We start from the raw sequence: 21,382 nt of genomic DNA on the forward strand, positions 1-21,382 counted from the left end.
TCGATTAATTTTTTCAATCCTTAGCAATTAGAGTAATTTAATTTCTCCTAGTGATGAAGAGAGTATGTACATAGTGTGTGAGAAGCGTGGTAAATTTATAAGTATGGACACACGTAAATGAGACCAGAACAACCGTGTTCGTTAAATTAGAAACTTTATGACCGCATTAGCGAGCCTAACGACCTAATCAGAACGGCACGGCATCAGAGAAGCCGCGATGGATTGACGTAATCGTGCTGACGCGAGCTCGACGCCTCGGGCTTCGACCACTCAGCAAACTGTATACAGTAGAACTCCATTTATCGCAACGAAATTTTAGTTAGTGTCTGACTAACTGTACACCAGCCGATTAAATTCACTTATCCGAATTGAAAATCATTGTTTGAACGAAAAATCATGAACAACAAATAATATATGCAATTCATAAACTTTTATTAATTAAATTAAACCCAGTTATATGAACTGTTAGGTTCACAACAGATTTCTACCATAATTCTAACTTCAGCAATAATTTTTTCGTTCTTCCGTACAACTAACAGTCAAAAAATCGGGATACAAAAACGCAATAAGCAACGAAAAAATGATTGAAATTCGACACGAAATTTTCGAATTTCATTCAACTTCCCACGCTATTCGAACCTTATTGAATTCGAGGAAAAGATCCAAGCGAAAGGCCGGTTCGTGGAACGTGGTAACGCGATAGCGAAGCTGAATCTTCCGAGATCGAGGCTGCGGAGGTTTGCCGGTGACCGGCTGGTGAACTGGTCGTGGGTAGGATCGCGAAGAGGGGGATGGCGAACGGGTCGCGCGCAACAAGATGAACACGAGACCGTGGAGAAAAGGAAAAAAGGTGGAAGAGGCAGAAGAATGGGCAGCAAAGAAGGTTTGCTTTGCGCTTCGTCGGCGAGATCAAGGTGGCGCCACGCCTCCGGACCGCCTCCTCTAATCATCGGCTCATTACTCATTAGCACTAATGAGCCACGCGCGCCATCTATACCTGTGCTATACAACGATACACAACACCTAGAAAACTGACTGAATACCTGGCCACAATGGCCCCCATCGGACTACCGGTTCTATGTGCTCGTGGTAAAAGTGTGCGCCTCTATGATACTGTGCACGCAACCAGCTGCCAGTCACGTAGATCCTGATGGAGAGAGGAAGAGAAGGAAAGGGTGGTCGATAAGATTGTTTTAAAGTATATCGTGAAATGGAACCATTTAACGGAAGGTCGGTTGATGATGATTAACGATGCACCAAATGGAGAACGTCTCCAACCGTTCGCGTTTATTAAGGAAGGTCCGTAAGTCTAGACCCCGTGTTTCTTGTAGTTCCTTTGAGTATTGGACTCAGGCATTCGAGTGTAGGCTAGTAGGATACATATATTTTACATATTTTTTCCATTCCATTTGGCTGTAATTAGGTTACTTCGAGATGGACTTAGAATTAATAAGCTTGCTGGAGAACTTCCCCCATTTGGCTAATGCACGACGATGAGAATTAGGTTGAGTTGTTTTAGATCATACCGTCGTGATTGGTTTTAGTGGCGGATGTAGATCTGGTAATAAATTTGGTGCGTGAGAATATCTTCTTATACTTTTAAAGACCTCTTTAACACAAGCAATGTTTAATATTTTAGCGAGAGATTTAATTGGATATGAACTGGGAATTTTTTATTGATTTTATCGTGCGAAGTTGAAGTTTATCAACCCAAGCATCTGTACTTGAAAGCATTTCAAAAATTCAGAAAGAACATCAGATAAAACGGATATTTATCTCGATTTTTTGTAACGCCTAGTAAAATCATACATATTACATAAAATATAAATTAATCATATATATTACAAGCTTCGTTGCTACGATGGTAATGAAACACGGCTGGAAGATCAACATCTGATGTTCCGTTCCTGATTTTCACAGCGGGACGTTGGTTATCGTATTACTGATTATACAAATTCCTGTTATCGATCGACTATCAACCACAGAATTGCGCCCAACCTTCGGAACCACATACTTATGCAATTGAAAATTGTTAACATCCTTATCCAAAGAAATGACGAGAATGAAATTACCTTCAACCGACTAATAATTATTCTATCTCTGAAGAGTATCATTTAATAATAAACAATTATACATAAGTAACCGCGAAATTTACCGGATATTCATCATTGCGAATATAGAACTGATTTCGAATATTCACCATACTGGGATATTTTCTTCTCAATCTCATTAAACGTGCACTAGTTCCTCGGTTCAGCGCCAAAGGGGATGATTTTTGATCTCGCGAACGAAGCATCCACCCCCGTTTCCCATAAAATCAGCCATGACATCGTGCCCAGCGAAGCGACCACGTGTGACGAACGCTCGCACAGAACTGCGTCTCGTTACATCCGTCACAGCCGTCGGTCCGTAAAATTGGCGCCACCTGCCACCCTCCCGAAATCCAGCTTCCCGTTCCTGCGGATTCTGACTCATCCCATCGTCTTCCAGTATCTAATGCATTTATAATACTAGGCTTAATGACCCCTGGCCCATCTTCTCTCGCCTGGAATTTATTACGAATTGTACATTCACCGATACCATTGAGTTTATATAACACAATTGGACGATATGTTAATTTAAGGCAACTCTTAAAATTTCCAGCTGCGGTGGAATGTTTCATTTTATGCAGCATTAATTTGAATATTTTTTACAAAACCCTAGTATCTCACATATTCTATATAATAGTGGTTTTTAGATGATGAGCTAGTACGGTAAATGAATGTTATTGTCGCTGAATTTAAAATTATTTTAGGAGAGTGATATGTGTTTAATTACATTGAAATTGAATACAACGCGATTAAAGGTCACCCTGTATAATATCCTTGAGTTGAAAGTGACTTAATTAATGCATTAAGGGTCCAGCAGTCATTAGTCCTTCCAGCTTAAAGGAATAAAGAATCATTACATTACGTTGGCCCACCCCAAAACAAGGGTGGTATCGTGGAAGGGATAGACAGAGAGCTCGATGTACAAAGCATAATGTGATTGTTTCCGAACCAACGGCCCTGCTGGGGCTGCTGTTTCGCTCCACCGGTGATGACTTTATCCCCATCTGATCCCGATTTCCTCTTCGTTTTAGAGACTCCTATGAAACCATCAACATTCGTTCTCAAATAAAACGTCACTTGCCTTCTCCCCTATGGTGTAACTCGAGTGTTCCAAAAAACAAACTTCCATTGACACGCAGAAAATATGTAGCCATCTCTATTGTACTGAACAAATCGTCGTCCATTATCAGAGTACAAATGACATAAAGTACGAAATATTTTACTAACTTATTTTACCACTTAATTTTTACCGCAGAGTGTCACCTCTGCGAGTGTCACAAAAATCTGTCGTGTCACCTATCCGTCGTAAACAACAAATCTTTCGCAAAGCAACAAAAACGACGTTCCTCTCCTTCTGAAACGAATATAAAAATCCATTTCATGTTCGCAATGACATCGTATAAAAGATAATTATGCAGAATCTGTTGTATTACCTTATTACATCATCGTGAATTGACTTACAACCCACAAAGGATATCAGTGAACTTCCTGTTTGCATGAAAAACGACAAAACATGTGGCAGTGCGATGGTTGTCCGCTTCCTGGTGGAAGAGAAGTGGAAGCAACGTTGGGTGGCTGGCAGTAGCTGATCGGAAAGAACAAAGAGCACAGATAGAACCCGGTTGCATTGTCCTGCGGGCTGTTTGCGTCCGTTTCTGCTCTGGTGTACAGGAACGACCGACTCTTTGTGCCTCTGGGTGTTTTCGCCATCGTGCACCATCGGGTGCTCCCGCCAACTGCGGCCAAGGGATTACCAGTGAAATCCTTTAATGGCATTGTTGGCATTTGAATAACACGAAATACGATACGAGATCAGAACCTAGTCGTCCTCTCTCCACCACCCTTTCTTGTTGGCTTCATCTTTAAGCTCGAACTTAGGGGGGTCCTCTACGATATAGAGTTACGGCCCCGTTCCACGCCGTTGTCCGTCCGGATTAATTGTTGGCAGTTCGTCGATGTACGTTCGAGATACCGCCGAAAAATATTCCCTTTTTCTTCCCTTTCCTCCGTCTTCGCAAACTTTCTCGCTGACAAACCCGGTCATAGTATTGGCAACAATTGAATTTCAAAATTCGCAATTATTAATATTGCTACATTTTTATTGCTCGGTGTTTGCATATGAAAGAATATTAAGATATCGAAACACGATTATTGGCATTTTTAGATTGTCGCTGTAAAAATTCGTTGTGTCGTTATTTACATAATTATCTTGGACATTAACTTCTGTTTCCAAGAATTCTTTAAATTAATTTATGACTTGAAACCTTATATCTATTTTATTATAGCTCGTAAATCGTTATTGTCGTTCGACCATAGCTTGAAAAGTATTTACCCAGAATTGATATCCGCGACAGCGACATTGTAGTCTTTTCTATTTCCACAGAGGATATTCTCCCTCGTGAATTCGTGACAACGGGATATTATTCGTAAATCGTTTGGCTGTTCCGCAATTGATCCGACACAGAGGTAAACGGGCGCCGCGAGCAACGCCGAGAAGCAAGGAAGGTTTCGTGCGAGGTAGCATTTGAGACGCTAAGAAAAACGCGAATCACGCGGAGTTAGGTTCTCGTTGAAGAGGAGGAGAGGCAAATGAAAAGGGACGCGGGGCTATAAAGCACCCGGTGGCTTGGCGAAGTGAAAGGACTGGCACGAAACCGGCGAGAGACAATCTACACGAGGGCGAGAACGTTTGAAAAATCGAATGCCTAAAACGTAGTAAGTTATTACACCGGAGAATCAACTTGTTAACGTCATTTCGCGCGTGAGCGACTACCGGTCACCTCGCTGCGTTGCGCTGTGACTGCTATTTTTTCCGAGAAACGTCCATAAACCGGGCACTTTAGACGTACAACGACTGCACTACGATCTATTTAACATTCACGTCGCCACGTCGTGTCTCGACGACCAACGAATACCTTGCTTCGGCTTCTCTCGCCCTCTTTCTCTCTCTTTTTGGTCGCTTGTCACCCGTTGTCGCGACCATAAAGTTTATTTTTACCAGTTTAACCAACGGAATCGATGAGATAACGCTACGACGCGCGAGCGGTTCCTATGAAAAAGAAACGGACGAAAGTTGTTAACGCCGGTCTGATACGCGACTCGAATTTGCTAATGCGACACGGAAATGCATTCACCTATATTAACGTAATCGCAGGTATATTACCGATACGCGTCATTAATAATCCTCCATGTATATGTTTATCTATATGCACGATAACTACTCGTATTTATGCAATCTGTTATTTTTGAGACTGCTTTTGAGATCGTTGTGGTGGTTTTTATTCTGTTAGGTTTGGGATTCGGCGAAATAAGTTGGAATTGAAATATTTTAATACAAGCGAATTAATGAGATTATTATTTTATATTAAATCTACGTCACGTAACAATAACGACACGAACCAATTTTTTTAGGACACCTAAAGCGCTCAAAGTACTGATTCGATTTGTATCATTTTCATAACCTTTGACAAGTTCATGTAGCATGTAGCAAACTACTTCAGCGACAGCATTAACGCTCCTTCTTTATTACTAACGATACACAAATAAACCCAGCATAGTCGCATTCTTTTCAATTCTTCATACATTTCCCTGTTGCGAAACCCTCTTTACCCAGTTTAACGCCCTTTGTTTTTATTTTGATTTCAGGTGAGTAATCGACGAACTTTCAGTTTCTTGCAACAATTTGCCACGATCACGAGCAAGGTCGGTAGTTCAGTCGATGTCGGTGAGTAAATCACATTGTTTATCCTAAAACGGTGGATGACGTGCCAAATTAGACTACGAGAAAGCTATCGTGCGTTTGCTTAAATCCACGCGCAGAAATCAGCTCCGGATAAAGTAGCTTTATGGTTGTGGCCACGAAGTTACGACTGTAAATAACCAATATAGACGACGATTCGTGAGAATTAAGGAAGATCGAGTACGACTGCAAAGTTTCGTTGTGAATGTTTCTCGAGTTGAAGGGCTGTTTATGAAAACAGCCTAAAAGAGCAATAGGAACACCGTTGAAGTTAAGATGTGGAGAGTGGAAAGTGGAAAAAAAGGAGGGAAGGAATGGCAGGACTCGGTAATAATTCAAGCAAAAGGACGCATCAATCCTGATGGCCCTCTGCCCCTCTTGTTCTTCGAGGATGGCTTGGCCAGAAATAGAGCGATGCCCGTAACGTTGTTTTACGCTGTCCTCCTTCCGTCACTGTTCCCACAAGCTCATCCGTGCTCTCCCCAGGGAAAAGCTGGATGACTACCGATTTTCCCTTATTGCCGCTTGCCACGCGACACCCCCGCCCATAGCCTCGCACTTTTGACACATAAATCTCCGCTCGTTCGGACGTAGCTAGCGCCGCCTCCGGAACTAATCGAATTTTCGGCCGAACTCGGACCGGTTTACAATCGAAAAACGTGTCATGTGAAACGAATCGATGTTGGTTTCGTTAAATGAATCTGTTCTTGGTTTTTGATACAAAACAATCGGCCGTAGACAGATCTTTTACGAACGATAAGAAAATATTTTGTGAGAATCGCTTATGAAGCTTTTGGGATAATTATACATATATAATTGGAATGATTATTAGACTGTGGATTTTTGTATACTTATGGTAAATGATTGTGAGTAAATGATTGTGGCAAATGATTTCTCAGGAGAATAATTAGGGTGAGAATTGCAAGAGTGATAAGTTTTGAAAACAAAAGTTTTGCTTAGCAAGCGAGGAATTATCGCTTCTGTTTGTTTGTCTCATCGGTGACAAATTATATTTGGACAGCACTTAGCTCGTCCGCTACCCCTTTCTCTGGTAACGATGTTACAGAGGTTGTCGCTGGGAGGATGATTCAATTTACTTACCCCTTTCAACGTAAAGAATTGAAATTGTGTGTACGAAAGTAATTCACCGATGTCATATGGATTTTCTTGTCTTTTCCTATTTATTCTTCGATAGAAGAAGTTATTGATTTTTCTTATCCATCATAAAATTACAGCGAGTCTTGTAGACCATCGTAATTCATCGATCGAACAGCTAACGGGAGCAACAACCATTTATATCAATTCACACAATCCGTCGCCGTGAAATATAACTCCCACGAGCCAACTTTCTCTCAAGATGGCGTTCAAAAAGTAATGCGGACACGTGGCCCGCTGCGAAACTTTAATAACCAAAAGTGTTTCTCGTCATAAAAGAAACTCCTATACTCTCATCTTTATTTTCTCTGCCGCTGAATTATTTAATCAACCCCTCCAAAACTTTCTTCGGCGATCACGCGACCAATTTTTAATTAAAAAATTTCACTCCATCTACATTCTGTCGTCTCTTTGTCTACAATACTTTTCTTTATAGATTTTAGAAGCTTTTAAAATAAACTCACATTCTGCCCCTACAAAAGTTTAGAAAAAAGTAGGATTGAAACTTATACTTGCAAAGGTAATGTTTATCAACTACATTATCCCAAATTTTTAGTGAAGGATGTTAAAAGTTACGTAAGAAACTCCATCGATAAACGTTTCTTTCCACAATATGAGTATCAAAATTCTTGTCGTCCAGAAGACTGAGATAAAACATTTTCTCCCAGCATATGTTCGAGTTTTAATTAAAGACTCTTTCACAAGTATCTACTTACAGCTTCTTCCCTCCTATTTTATTCTTTTTTATAACACATGAATGTGTGAATACGAGGCTTCCGTCACTTAAAAGCTCTCAGTCGCGCTACGTCGACGATTTAAGAGGGTAGTTACACTCTCGACGCGAAGCGAGCGTCGCTGGCCGGAAGATCGGTGCTGTGATTTATCGGGGCGCGTTTTCAACGCATTCAGCCTAATACGTCTCACAGTGGACGCGTAGGAGGAGCAGCGCATCAGCAAGCAGCGGTGTTTAGACGCGGCGAGAACAAAGGGAGCCGTCTGCTCAGCGGCGGAGCCGAACATTAGCCAGATCACCGGATGCCCGTGACACTTTTCTCACCCACTCGGCCCGTCGTTATCTGTGCCGTAAAACCAGCCTCCCTTTCTCGTGCTCCTCGTTTCTTATTAAAAAGTCGCCCGTTAATTTCGCATCTGCCGGTGCGTGGCAAAAAACTAAAAGACCCAAGAATCTTCCGATTATCTCGGACGAGATCGTCGAAAAGCATTCGGGAGTTACTTTCGGTGTAACGTGCAAATAAGTCGAAATGATGCGGACTATCCGGTGCTGATATCGTAAGGACAACATTAATTGTAGATACTTTGTGCTCCAGTATATTTAACCGGTCGAATGGACTTGTTGGACTTGTTGAACGATACCCGAATCGCGACTCGATCGTTCGCTACGGTGATAACAACTCGTTCACGGACTTCATAAACGAAAGATTACCTAACTGGTTACCTTATTAAGTATTGATACACGTTTAGTCGCTTCATTTACGGTCGTATTCATATCGACCGCTTAAACGTCTGAGATAAATCCTTCGACTTTGAACAGCATGGCAACTGAGACTGTGGCGACTATTAAAGTAGGACTTTTTTTAAGCATTAGGCATGTACTTACATATGACGGCGGGTATACGATACTTGAAATATGCTTATTAATAGATTACGGATTGTTATGAATTTATAAGAACTTTGAACGTGCAAAAACGTAGAAGGTGCGCGTGGTTAAAAATAAGAAAGAATATTCAAAATTGAAGTACTTGTTGTAATATGTAACGGATGAAATAAGTCTTTGTATAGGTTTCATGCCTTTAGTTATATTAATAAAAATATGAAATTCTATATAGATCCACAATTCGCTTATTAGGAAATCCCATTTTTACAAAGCACAAAGAAGATAAATTGAACGTAGATATCGTGGTAACAAGAACGTAGATTCGCAATGGCATTATAGAAATTCTCTTCGAGATCTTTTTGTCGGACTGTCTGCTAGAACTGGTAGAGGAATAAACGTAAAAACGTTAGATAGGAGATGAGCATCTCGTTGATCTCGTAGAGTAGACATTGCGTGACAATGATCCCTCAACGAAGGTCGTTATTAATATTGCTGCAGCAGCTTTTTGTTCGATCAGAGACCACAGTTCGTGGTCGATCCGGTTCGAAGGATTTCGCGTGACACAATATTTTCATGAGTCCAAGACGCAGCGTATCACCCCGACCTCGACTTCATCAATGTTTCATACGCATGCGATGACCCGAACCTCTTGCGCCAGCGATACACTAAGTGGTTTTGCTCATAAAGCTGTGACGGTTCGTAGGATAATGTCGCTGGTAAGTGGTCTCGAGTAGTGGGTCGGCTAACGTGTTGGCGAAAGCGCACATGTGACCAAGGAAGTGTCGCTTGAGAGAGATGTTTTCCTATTTTGAGGCAGTTTTAATGATCTCCTTCCGCTATTGATCAGAATGTTCTATAACTTTTACTCTTTTAAGGCGTGAAAAAGAAATTAATCTGTAAAGCGAAGTTTTTGTTATTTACTACTACTATTCGTGCTTATCCTCCCATCTGACAATTAACGACATTCAGCAACATAAGTTGTTAGTTTTTGCATAAAATAGTCGACCAATAGTATATTAAAAGCTAAATTTGTTTTTTGTTTGTGACAGTGTAAGTCTCGAACTATTACGATGAAAACCAATTTATAGTTTTCGCTTTAATTTATTATGTAACGTTCAAAGTTGTTAGTGTCCATTATGTAGCTTAGTGTTAAAACAAGTAACAGAAATTCTTGTTTAGATGGTAATTCGTTGATGATATCTATATCTCTATATTACCATTGAAGAAAAGTGGTTTCTACGAGAGCCACGATGACAGTATTTATTTCGACATTCCAGTTTTATCAAAACCAGCTACACTACCGTGACGTCGATTCTTTCAAACATCTAGTACCAAAGAAGGTAGATCTCCATTAATATCGATTGCTATTAAAATCTTGTTATCTTAGAAGTACATGTAGGTACGTAAATATCAAGTAGGGTCCAGTATTTGTATAATGCATATTCAAAAACATTCTCAGAATATAACTATTTCAATAACCTATGTTGAGAAGATACATTTACTACGCCGCTTAACTAACGTAATAAATGAATAAGAATCAAAACCAGCCTGCATTTGCATTGTAAAGAAATAAATTACGCTACAACGTATACGAATAGGTACATTTATTCTATTGAATAAACAGTTGACATGGTTGTATGTTGCAATGGCTGTCTTTCATAGTAAAACGACCAGACACTTCTTACAAAACACGGATATGCACGTTTTTCAATTGAGTTCCCGGAATTTATTCAGCTTCATGAATTTCAATAACAAATCAGCTTTTTGCGTGATTATCCTTCTGTATATAAAAATTCTATCTATCTATTGGCTCGTAATTTTTTCTTTCACTCGCAGCTTTATGTCACACTACGCTGTGATTAATCTTTTCACTCCAAGTATCCTCCATTTTACTAATTATTCTACATAAAAGTACTATCCCTCTATTTCCAACAGCCAATCGGCTTAGACGGTCGCTTTTTATGCTCAGTTGGAGCGAAACCACCAGACTGCACAAGATTAAGAACTGTATAAATTCTGTCTCCTTGACTTCGGGTTCAACCATTTTCGTTTAAATTAACACGAAGTCGCCATACGCTATAAATATAATTCCATTGGATATCTAATGAAACGATCTGTAAAATGTTACAAAATACGATTTCACACGTACGATCAGGCAAGTTAATCTTTGAATTTTCAAGTAGAATTATCGTGTTCCTTATCAAAACGCCAGCACTCTAATACGAATCACTAGAACGTGTAAAAATATGAATAGTATAGCACATGTTACATCTGCCTTCACACCTTTCCTTAATTAATTTTATAAACACCGAACTTGATTGCATAAATATTCGCAGTCTAACAACAATCAATATATAGACATCGATTCGTATGGTAAACGTACTTGCAAACAAAATTCCTAAAAATTAGCGAATATTTATCAACGCGCGTATAAAACCTGCAAAACCTGATTCATCCGCAATCCTGCATCCGCCCCATCGTACTTATATTCCCCCTCTGAAACAGTGCACTCTAAAAAAGTTTCGAATTTCAAAGCCTATATTTTCCCCCTGTTTTCGACATGATTTGAAGCCGCGACTCGGGAACGGGGGTGCGAGCGGGGACACCCGCGTTATTTTTACAATCTCGTTTTGCCGGCTCGAAGGCTCGAGCGGTCTCAGCGTGTCGCTGGTCGGTCTTACGCGCGTGCATCACAGGAGAAAAAGGAATCGTTCGTGGGGTATCGCGTTACCGATCGGTAGGTAAGGCCCTTGTCTCTTCCCTTTTTCTCCTCTTTGGCCGGCAGGGCCGAAAAGGGGTGAAACGTGTGTGCGAGCGCGCGAGGGAGCACGACCGCGTTCCCGGGACCGCCAATAAAACTCGGGGATGTCGAGGACGCGACATGTTGGACAATGAAATGAATGGACGGGTCCCGTTGAAATAATTATGCCACCGATCTGAAAAATATTTTCTGGATCCCTTTTCACGGAATCTGCCGTTTCGTCGATCGAATGCCATTTGTTGCTGTGCTTACTATGGTCGAAAATGTTGAAATTTAAAAGAAAAGTTCATGATAATTTATAAGTCTACGATCATTTTGATCTCGAAACGTTAGACCGCTTTTCGGAAAGTGCCTTTTGCTTTTTCTATAATCATCGATATAGTATGTTGACCAAGTAGATTTTTGTTCTAATGGTTTATTTGCAGAGGTAAAAAGTTTTATTGTCTAGAATACTTAATTTTAACCTGTGTCCTACATTTTACAATAGTTAGCGATAAATATTATGGTGATTTTATCGCGTAGAACAATTAAATATATAATTTAACCTAAATTCTTATCGGCGCCTTGCGATACAATTGAGGGTTAACAAAATTTTAAGCACGATAACGGAACTGACGCGTGTCCTTTGAATGATCAGCCTGTCGATCTTCTTTTTATGCCCACACACACTCGTCAACGAACGTCAGCACATATGCACGAAGATTGACGTACATGGCAGGTTGGCTGCGATCCGTGCGATCGATCGAAGCTGCCGATGAAGCGGAGAGAGGCAGTTTAATGAGAGCCAGAGCCTTTAAGATAAGCATAGCTCTACCTACAGCCTCTGCAATGTGGCGTATTCATCCGTGCATTCCTGTCTGGTTCTCTTCTTTTCTGTGCGCACCCGTCGCACCCTTTCGATCAGTTTGCTGTCTCCGATACTCCCCTATGTTGGATGCGTGTTTTGACTTTCTTAAAATTTCTCAATGTTGGCTCTATCGTCGTTTGTTCTCTTCGTCAATCGAAGTAGAACACTGATTAATTTGTCGGAGAAAAGCATTTTTTACCATTGGCGACGAATCCAAATATTCTTTCCGAAATGAATCGAAAAATAATTACATTGAATGAAAAAAAAAACAACGATAAAATAAATAAGAAATTGAATGAACGAATAATGGATATCTTATTTTATAAAATTCTGTTGTTCGTTCAAACGAAAATTTATTCCAATAATATCGAACACCGCTTTCTTCTCGTGGCTTCCTTCCCTCCTTGTTCGTTCCCTCGTCCTTGTCGGTCGGTCCTTGGATTCGCGAGTCCTGGCCCTTTACTTGTTCCTCCGCGTCGTCCACCCCCGGCTTTTGTCTTATTATTTGGTCGGCGGCCGCACGCGGGCAGGTATATCTTTCCTTCTACACGGCACTCCTCTCGCTGCGATCCACGCATATAAACATCGCGGCTTTATCTGAGCGTTTTATAGCGGTGGAGGTCTCGGCAGCCGTGTGGACCAGCCGCGAAGAACCGGAGGACGAGCCGCGACCGCGGCCTCTCTGCCTACGCTCTTCTTCTTGTGTTTTCTGTTCCTCTGTGCTCTGCTTCTTCTTTGTGTCCCTTATATATTCTCTTCTGTCTCTTTTCTCTTTTACGTTAAAAAGATATTTCCTGGATAGAGTTTCCTCGCGTTCGCGAGTTGTTTCGTTCATTTTTTTCTGTTCCGTTGACTTTGAAAACCTGTATTATAATCTTGCTCTTCTTAGTTAAGATGTCCTATCTACCATCTGAGAAGTGAAAAAAAAAAGAAACCAATGATTTCCCGCTTTCTTGTTTTTCTTCGATTAGTTTAGAATATTCAGTAATTATCTTGTAACAGCTTGTATAATTGTAGCTCTGCTTATAAACTAAAAGGAAGAGTAACTTGAAATATTTCAACACTACTTGAAAAGTAAAAAAATATTAAGCAAAACGTTTTAAGTAAGAAAATATCGAGTTGCATGGTTTTCCTTGAATGCGCAGGTATTATCGACTAGTTCCTTCCAATATAGATAAATAAGAGTTTAGTGGAGTGCGATTTGGTGGAAACGATCATGATAGCGCTAATGCATATCCTCGATTTGCGCAGAGAAAATGGATGGATAAATTATTGCCAACATATACTGCCCGTGTTCCTGCAATTGGCATTCTAGTTATATATGGCGAGCTTATTTGCAATTTAGCTAAGATTACAAAATGGCCAAGTATGTAATTAGCCGATGATCAGCAAAAAAATCTCTTATTAACTTCTTTTTATCCCTACTTTCCTTTAACCCTCTGTAACTGGATGTTTCCTTGTTTGTAAAACAAGTAAATTACAGTATATTATAATTTTCAATTTTGATGGGAAAGATAAGAATTAATAATCAACTGAAACAGATGGCTCGTTAAAACTGTAATAATAAACGGTTAAAATAAATTCATATAGTAATAAAAAGAAAACTAAGAACATAAATACACAAGCATGTAACGTTTAAATCGCACGCTGTTAAAAATGGACGATTCCTATTTTTATGTCATAATTGCTTGGACTTTATCAGCACTGATAAAAAAAAAAAAAAAAAAAAAAAAAAAACAGGTAGACAAATAGATTGTGAGTAAATAATCGCCACTGTAGAATTTGTTAACGATTTCCTGAGTATCAAAGTGTTTCGCCTAGATAGAAATTAGGTAGGTATTCTATACCTAGATAAGAAAAAGGAGAACATAACTGCGCGTACAACTACAAACAGCTTTTGAAAGTAGTTTACTATACACGAACCAGTTCGAACCACTTAAACTAAGATATAACATGTAAAATGCAACTCAAATTCCAAAGAATTAAGATGAATTAATACTGTAAAACATCGTTCGACTCTAATATTGTGACATTCGTTTAAGCTTTCGTAATTCGAATTTGCTTTTAATTGTAGTCTCCTTTCGTTTCGAAAATTCTTTGAACGAACGAGAGAGAAATAAAGAGGATGACTCGTGAACGTCCATCCCAAGAAAAGAAGCAGACATTCATCCACCACATGTTGTCTTGTCTCAGTTTCTCTTCGATTATCTTTAAGGATCGATACCGCCAATCAAGAAACCCGTTTCCGCGGATCTTGAGACAGTGTTTTCACGGGGGTCCACGGCCAAGATCGATCTCGAGATCGCCCATCGTGGACCGTGAGAGGCGGCTCGACGCGTCGAATCTGTTGCGGGGTTCGCAAAGAACATTGCGGCAAAAACAAGGAAAACGGCTGGCTTCATTAGCATACCGTGTCTGGATCTTTCCTCTTCCCTTCCTTTTACTTTTTCTTTCATTTTTTCTGTTTTCTTGTTCTTTTCTTTCTTACGTGGGGACCTCATCGTTCCTCCGCGATTCTCGCCACTTTGATAATTTCGACGGCTTCGCGGCCATAATTTTTTCCCCGCTTCCTTCTTGGCGAGTACGCCGAATTTCGTAATGTGCTTTACTCACCGCGAGAAACTGGCTTCGAAAAGGAGGACGCGTGTTCTGGAGTCTTGTGGGGGAGGTACGTAGGAGGTACTTGAAGGTACTCGATCGTAGAGAAGGGATAAAAGATTATATTATATTATATTAAAAGAAAGAAAGTATTAATACGATTGAGATGCGCTAGAAAACGTTGTTTGGCCTGGGTCACTTTATTTTTAAATCATTTGTTGGGTCGTAAAAATAGTCAAATACATCTTAACATTCTTCACGAGATACGATAGAGAAGAATATATACATATAACTTCTTACGAAAGAAATATCTACGATCTTGAGAGGATTCGAAAAATACGATAATATCTTCCGATGAATTAGATTTGTGTTAATTTGGAATAATTTAAACAATTTGAATTTCAATACGTGTACGATTTAAATCATCGTGACAATACTATTTCCCGCTCGATAAACTGAATCTTGCATACATTGAATTTCAAAAACCAAAATAATTTTGTATTCTGCATCTGCATTCAATAATTCTACACAACCCAGACATAACATGAGTTCAGAAAATACGTTTCTTTTTTCTTTCGGGGGAAAATCGAAAAATTCCTTAACGGTGATCTAACGTATTTTTTTTTAGATCGGAAAAGATTTATTAATAAAATTGCACTCGAATTGTGGCATGCTTGTAGAGTTTCTTCGTTGTTCACTGAAGGCTTTTTCGACGAACTTACCAGTCAACTTTTGTTTTCCTTCTACTGAAAGTCGTGGTATTAACTAGATAAATATGTAAATTTATTCACCGTGGTAATTTGTCGCACGCATGACTGCTTAATATTTAATCCACGAACGCAACCACGGACCAGCGATAATGTTCACGCTACGAAATTGTAAATTTGGCAAAGGAGCTTGTTAATATTGTCGCGTGTGTCGCTTGTTTTCGTCCTTAATTTAAATGATGTATTTCTCCTTTCTATTTCATCATTCTTTTCTCATTTCATGCTTAGAGATTGACGAAATCGTCGCATGGTTGCTTATTCTTCGAACAAACGCATTCTGTTCGTTCGTTGGTTGACTAGAATGCCGCTGATCTCGAGATTAGCGTTGAACTAAAGACCAACAACACGCGAATTTTTTATGAAAATCTAACACGCGATAAATATTTTCTATTTCTGTATTTGTACAAAAAAAAAAATTTCTTTAGGAAAATAGAAAGTTAAAGAGAAATTGTCTAGTTCGCATTCTAAAACGCGTAAAAATCTACTAGTGGCATATAATATACCTAAAAAATGTTTATGATATTATAAATTGGTAATTAAGAAAATGCAATGTGCAACGTAAAAGATGGTTTTCAACGAAAGTCACTTAATTCTCTTCCAATTACTAATTTAATATGAGACTAGAACAAATTAAAACAATTTCCCACTCTTAACAGCTAGTGGGCAAGATTTAGATTTTTATAAACAATTCGAAAATAATATGGAAACGAATAAACGAGTAACTTGACTAAATACAACGATAATTTCAAAACATGGACGCGGTTTTGCTCTAATTTTACTTATTTCATTCGGAACTCGGCGAAAACTTATGTAACAGTCGCGAGCCATGATTAATCAGGTTTGTTTGCATATTAGACAGAAATATTAATTAATATACTATGACTGTGACTATTTCTTGATCGATAACCGATATGATTCCATTGGACGTTTACACTTACGGACGCTGCACTTTATGGTGGATTTTGCGAACGTATAAATTAAACGCGTAACAAACGACTATTTGAAAATTTCTTGATGCACGCACTGTAAACACGGATATCAGCGATTTTTGTTTGAATTGTTGCCAGTTTTCCGCTGCTTCACATCACTCACACGGACGTTCGCATCCGCAAATCGATTGCACGCGTACATCCGCTTCGTACATGTCGTCAGATATTCTACGATCCTAATTTTTGCTAATCCGACGATTACTAAGCTGACGAACAGGTTGTATTTAAAGTGTCGTTTCATACTCATTCCTATATTTTCTTGTAATTGGCACGTACGAAAATTAGGAAAAACACAATGTGATATAATAGAACAGTAATTGGCTAATAGGTAACATTTTTTTCGTTCGTTTTCATCATTTTTGCTTATTATGCATATATATATATATATATATATATATATATATATACATTGCATATATGTCATGTGCAAGACTATTCGAATAGTTAGTTTTATTTCTAGTTTTATCATTAGTGATAATGTGAAAATTTCATAGTAAAAAGTTTTACATAGTTTAACATATTCTCTACTCATACAAAAGAATGTATTTTGTGAGATTTTCAAATTTCATGATACAAAAGAATACTTTCAAGATATTAAATCGGTGAACCATAGCATTTAATTGAATCTCTCGGTTCGAATATTAGGCACTCTGTAACAATTAAAGTATGGTACTTTTCTATGAAGTTCCAAATTTTAGCATTAGCTTGAGTTCCATTTTTCCTCTCCATCTTAATGTAGCTTTTAAAATTTATCAAGAACCATAGCTGGGACGTTACATAATTCCCAAAGAATTTCAATGCAACATTTCGTTTACAAAACAAAATTCGTTATTCACAGAACTAAAAAAAATTACATGTAACAAATGTAGTTTTCGTACCTGATGACAAACATGGTTAACCGTGTATAAGTTCAGAAACTAGTCTAACCCGGTTACATAAATAACGAATGAGTCCCCCGTCCTGTTAAAGTGCAATTTGCCTATCAGCAAACAAAACCGGTGGAAAAAAAAACAAGAACAATAACGATAACGACACTAACAATAACGTGAGAAGTAGTAACTCACGTTTATAATCCATATCATCACGACTAAAAGCTTCTCTTCTCTCACTGGGAACTTTATTTCTATTCAATTTTATATAGTAAAGACAAATGGAAGATTGCTGTGGCGACAGCAATCTGTTTAGAGCGAAGACTAAACACACACAAAAAAAAAATACACTTGCCTGAATACTTTATCGAAATATCCACTGAACAGCAGCCGAATCGAACGACGTGAGATTCTATTCAATTTTGAGATCCGTTTCTCCGGCGGTGAAAAAGCGCGAAAACAAAATTTACGAGAGCTAACCAACGACATTAACGTACGCGAACCATTTAATGATACGTCCAAAGAATATTTACGCGAGTTCGATTCCCGTGTAAATTTCGAGTAGGTGAGGAGTGGGTGTTCTGCTCTTGACAGACGAAAATGACGACTTTGGATACGGTTCCATATAAATAGCATTGTATTTCACATACCTCGTGTACACTTTCAATAAATATCTTTCAAATAGTATGTACATAATGACAGGAGAAAAGGGACAGTTCGATCAGAGAAAGAAATTAAGCATAACCCGTAACCGATGACTCTGCCGTAATTTTTCATTCGTAACTTCATTTATAATCATAAATAATTTTGGATTTACGTCGAATCACTTGTTTCTTCTTCGAATGTTCGACGGTACCCTTAACATATTTTAATTAAAACGAAACGGTATAACAACGGAATGGAGCAACATATCGAGTAACACCGGTTAAGAGTTAGGTATCGTTCGAGTATCGTAATTCAACATAGCTGCCGTCGGCGCGGCGACTCGAAACTAAAACGGAGACTCTCGACGTCGGCGTATTTATGGCACTGGTTCGATCGTCCTCGGGCTTCGTGAATCACAAAATCACACACGCGTATTTTCTCTTTCGAGCACACACAGCGCAACTTGCAAACGAGATTCAAAATCTCTATAATGGCCGAGCAGCTTCTTGAAAATTCTTCCGGCGATGTCCAGAAGTTTAGGTTTCCATTTCAACTCGCGTTTCCAATATATAAGATCGCTGAATGGAAAACGATCTTCTTTGATCTCAGCGTTTCATTCGATCGCTCCTTTGACTAATTCATAGAGCTCGAAATAGTAGATACTTCCTCGCTCTTGATGATCCATACACATCAGAATTTTTCTTCGCTACAGCTTTTCCAGAGCTCGACTATTCGTTAATAGTTCCCTGGTGAGTCTCCACACTTGCTTCGCAGCGTTCTCTAAACCACTAGGCGACTTGCCCTTAAACAGATCCAAATTTGGCAAAAAATAATGTGGGCATCTGCGACACTGTAAACAGGAGATCAGTTGCAAAAGAATGCCATTAATTCGATCTGCTATGCACGTTTCGTCCCATTCTGCTTCGTGCGGGTGTTTCTCGCACTCGTACAATAATAAGGTTTTCATATGATAGCTGGTAACCGGGTTCCCAGGTAGATCAAGATGTCTGTCCCTGAGAGTTTTCAAAATGCTTAAACAACGCTTTCTACTGCCACCCTGAAGCAAGCGATTCTCCGCGTCTATGAACGATAACGCCCAGGCGTCGCCCTCCATAGCGGACTGTTTCCCTTGCAAACCAATGCACTCCTTCGACAACATGTCGAAGCCTTCTGTCTTCACTTCAGCCACGATATTAGGATGTGGCCAAGGTATATGTGCGATGGGCCAGTGAGAAGCTGACCTGGGCCACAGACCAGCGCATTTAAACGCTGGCGTAATTTGTACCACGTACCGCTCTCTGATTCGAAGTTTCACTTCTGTTGTATCTGCTATCATTTTTACCGAGTCCCTGTAGGCACACTTATCACAAGCCTGTGCTACCAGAGTTTGAAATCTCGAACGGATTTTCCGGGCGGACAGGTAGCCAGACGCGGTGATGAATTCCACCCAGAGGGACATGGATCGCTTTCGACCGTCGCTGAGCTTCAACACCGCGCATCCCGGCAATGTTCCATCGTCTACGAAATTCAGTACCCCCATTTGATTTAGGTAGATCACGATCTCGAATTCCGTTGGAGATATCACGTCCAGACCGTCGAAGCGACCGTTGTAGTCGGTCAAAGAGGAGATGAACCTCGGCTCTTGTACCTCGACTTCCTTCAGAACGTCTTGAACCACGCGACACACTTCTTGAATCGTCTTCATCACCTGACTCTTTCTAGTCATCACGCGTTCTCCGAAGTACTTGTTGATTTGGTACACCATCTTGGATTGGGCCGACAGCATATCAGCCGGCAACAGCATCGCTGCGGCGGCCTGAAGCCTTCGAAGGCTTCTCTGTCGCGGTTGCTATTTTCTTTTACCGCATTCTGCCTCAAAACTTCCCAAACGATGAATTTTCTTGCGATTTTAATCGAAAGTTCTTCTTCGCTCCCTTTCCATTTGCTCCTTTGTCTTCCTCCTATCTCACTAGCTTTGCGTCTCAAGTCCAACTACTCGATACCTGAGAAACGAATCGAGAATGACCCCGTTGATTCTTGAAAAAAAAAGACGATGATCCTCGCGCGTTGCGTCGCTTAAGGACGCCGGTCCTTGCAGCGGAGACACGAACGAGTAGCGAGAGGAAAAGGTATACGAGCGACTCCGTACCGGAGCAGATAGTCGACTGCGCTGTCGTTCACCTCCTCCGCGCCACCCGCTCTTCGAGTCGTACGAAGACGTGCGGTGGTCTAGGTGGTGCCTCCGACAGGTTACGCCTTATACCGCGCGGTTCGACCAATCCCGCGACGCACTAACCGCGCAGGCGTGGCCTGTCGTGGTGTGCCGACCGGATCGATCCGCACGAACCGTTCTATCTATATGTTACGAACGCCTCGCCGAAGGACGAACGGAACGGCAGCGGCGGCGGCTAACCCCAAACGCAAACCCTTTTTCCCCCATGAATTATGCAGATCCGACTCGTTTTATTTCGTGCTCATGGATACCATGGGGCTCGGCCATTCCTCCGCAACCCCTTCGAACCCCGAAATTTTCGTCATGGTGGAAGATTCGCCGATCACGCTTCGTTACTTAAGCGAAGAAACCTAGTCGTAGTCGTGGCGGATTTTTAGTTGTTTCTGGTTTGTCAATTCCCGATCTTCGTTCGGTCGGATAAGGTTTTCGTGGTGTCCTCGAACGATACTACTCTGTCGCTATCTATATGGCCCCGGTAACATTTCGCGAAAAGGTGCTTCGGCTTGAAATAAGAAATTCGCGCGCGACGCTGACGCGGTCGGTTGAGTTATCGAAGATGGGGGACAGTTTCGTTTACGAGCGCTTTTATTGAGGACCGGACGCACGCGGCGAAAAAAGCTCCGTATAAAATGTACATTTAACGACGACAACGATAACTCTCCCATTAAGGCTTGTAAATCGCGAGGCAACTGCCCGATACGGCGCGCGTAAAGTGTTGCCGCTCGCGAGCGCGAGCTCTCCGGTTCCAACGTTTTCCTCTCACTTTGTTTTTACGGGCCAATAATAATAACGTAAATTCCCGAACGATCGGCGTGCAGAGAGTGAGTGGCAGCGGTTAACGAATGTCATTGCGCTGGGAAGATAAGGATGGAAGTTTCTGGGAAGAATTAAGATAAGGGACACGGCTCGCGCCTCGTAGGCGTATAATGACCATGAAACTCGGTAGCGATGCCTTTGACGAGGTCGTTTCGGCAGCCTGCGCACGAGTGTTAATATCGTAGATAATAATTACGCCGTGATGGTTTTTATGTTCTCGTTTAGAACTGGCTACGATTGAAATCGGTCGACTGTACG

General features: G+C 40.5%; 2 protein-coding genes across 15 annotated transcripts in view; one reads left to right on the plus strand and one right to left on the minus strand.

The window, feature by feature from the left end:
* LOC100646535 (neurobeachin) overlaps positions 1-21,382 on the plus strand; it is a 415,043-nt gene that overhangs the window by 358,359 nt on the left and 35,302 nt on the right. The gene's annotated exons all lie outside the window — the stretch shown is intronic.
* LOC100646904 (protein mab-21) lies at positions 18,045-20,242 on the minus strand. Its single transcript, XM_003395973.4, has one exon. It carries the CDS (start codon positions 19,877-19,879, stop codon positions 18,782-18,784), a length of 1,098 nt encoding a protein of 365 aa, XP_003396021.1. The 5' UTR covers positions 19,880-20,242; the 3' UTR covers positions 18,045-18,781.

The sequence above is a fragment of the Bombus terrestris genome, chromosome 6 (genome assembly GCF_910591885.1).
Source record: "Bombus terrestris chromosome 6, iyBomTerr1.2, whole genome shotgun sequence".
NCBI classification, from domain to species: Eukaryota; Metazoa; Arthropoda; class Insecta; order Hymenoptera; family Apidae; genus Bombus; species Bombus terrestris.

Excerpts from the sequence above, each read along its gene's own strand:
- LOC100646904 (XM_003395973.4), bottom strand. The coding sequence starts at position 19,879 with ATGCTGTTGCCGGCTGATATGCTGTCGGCCCAATCCAAGATGGTGTAC.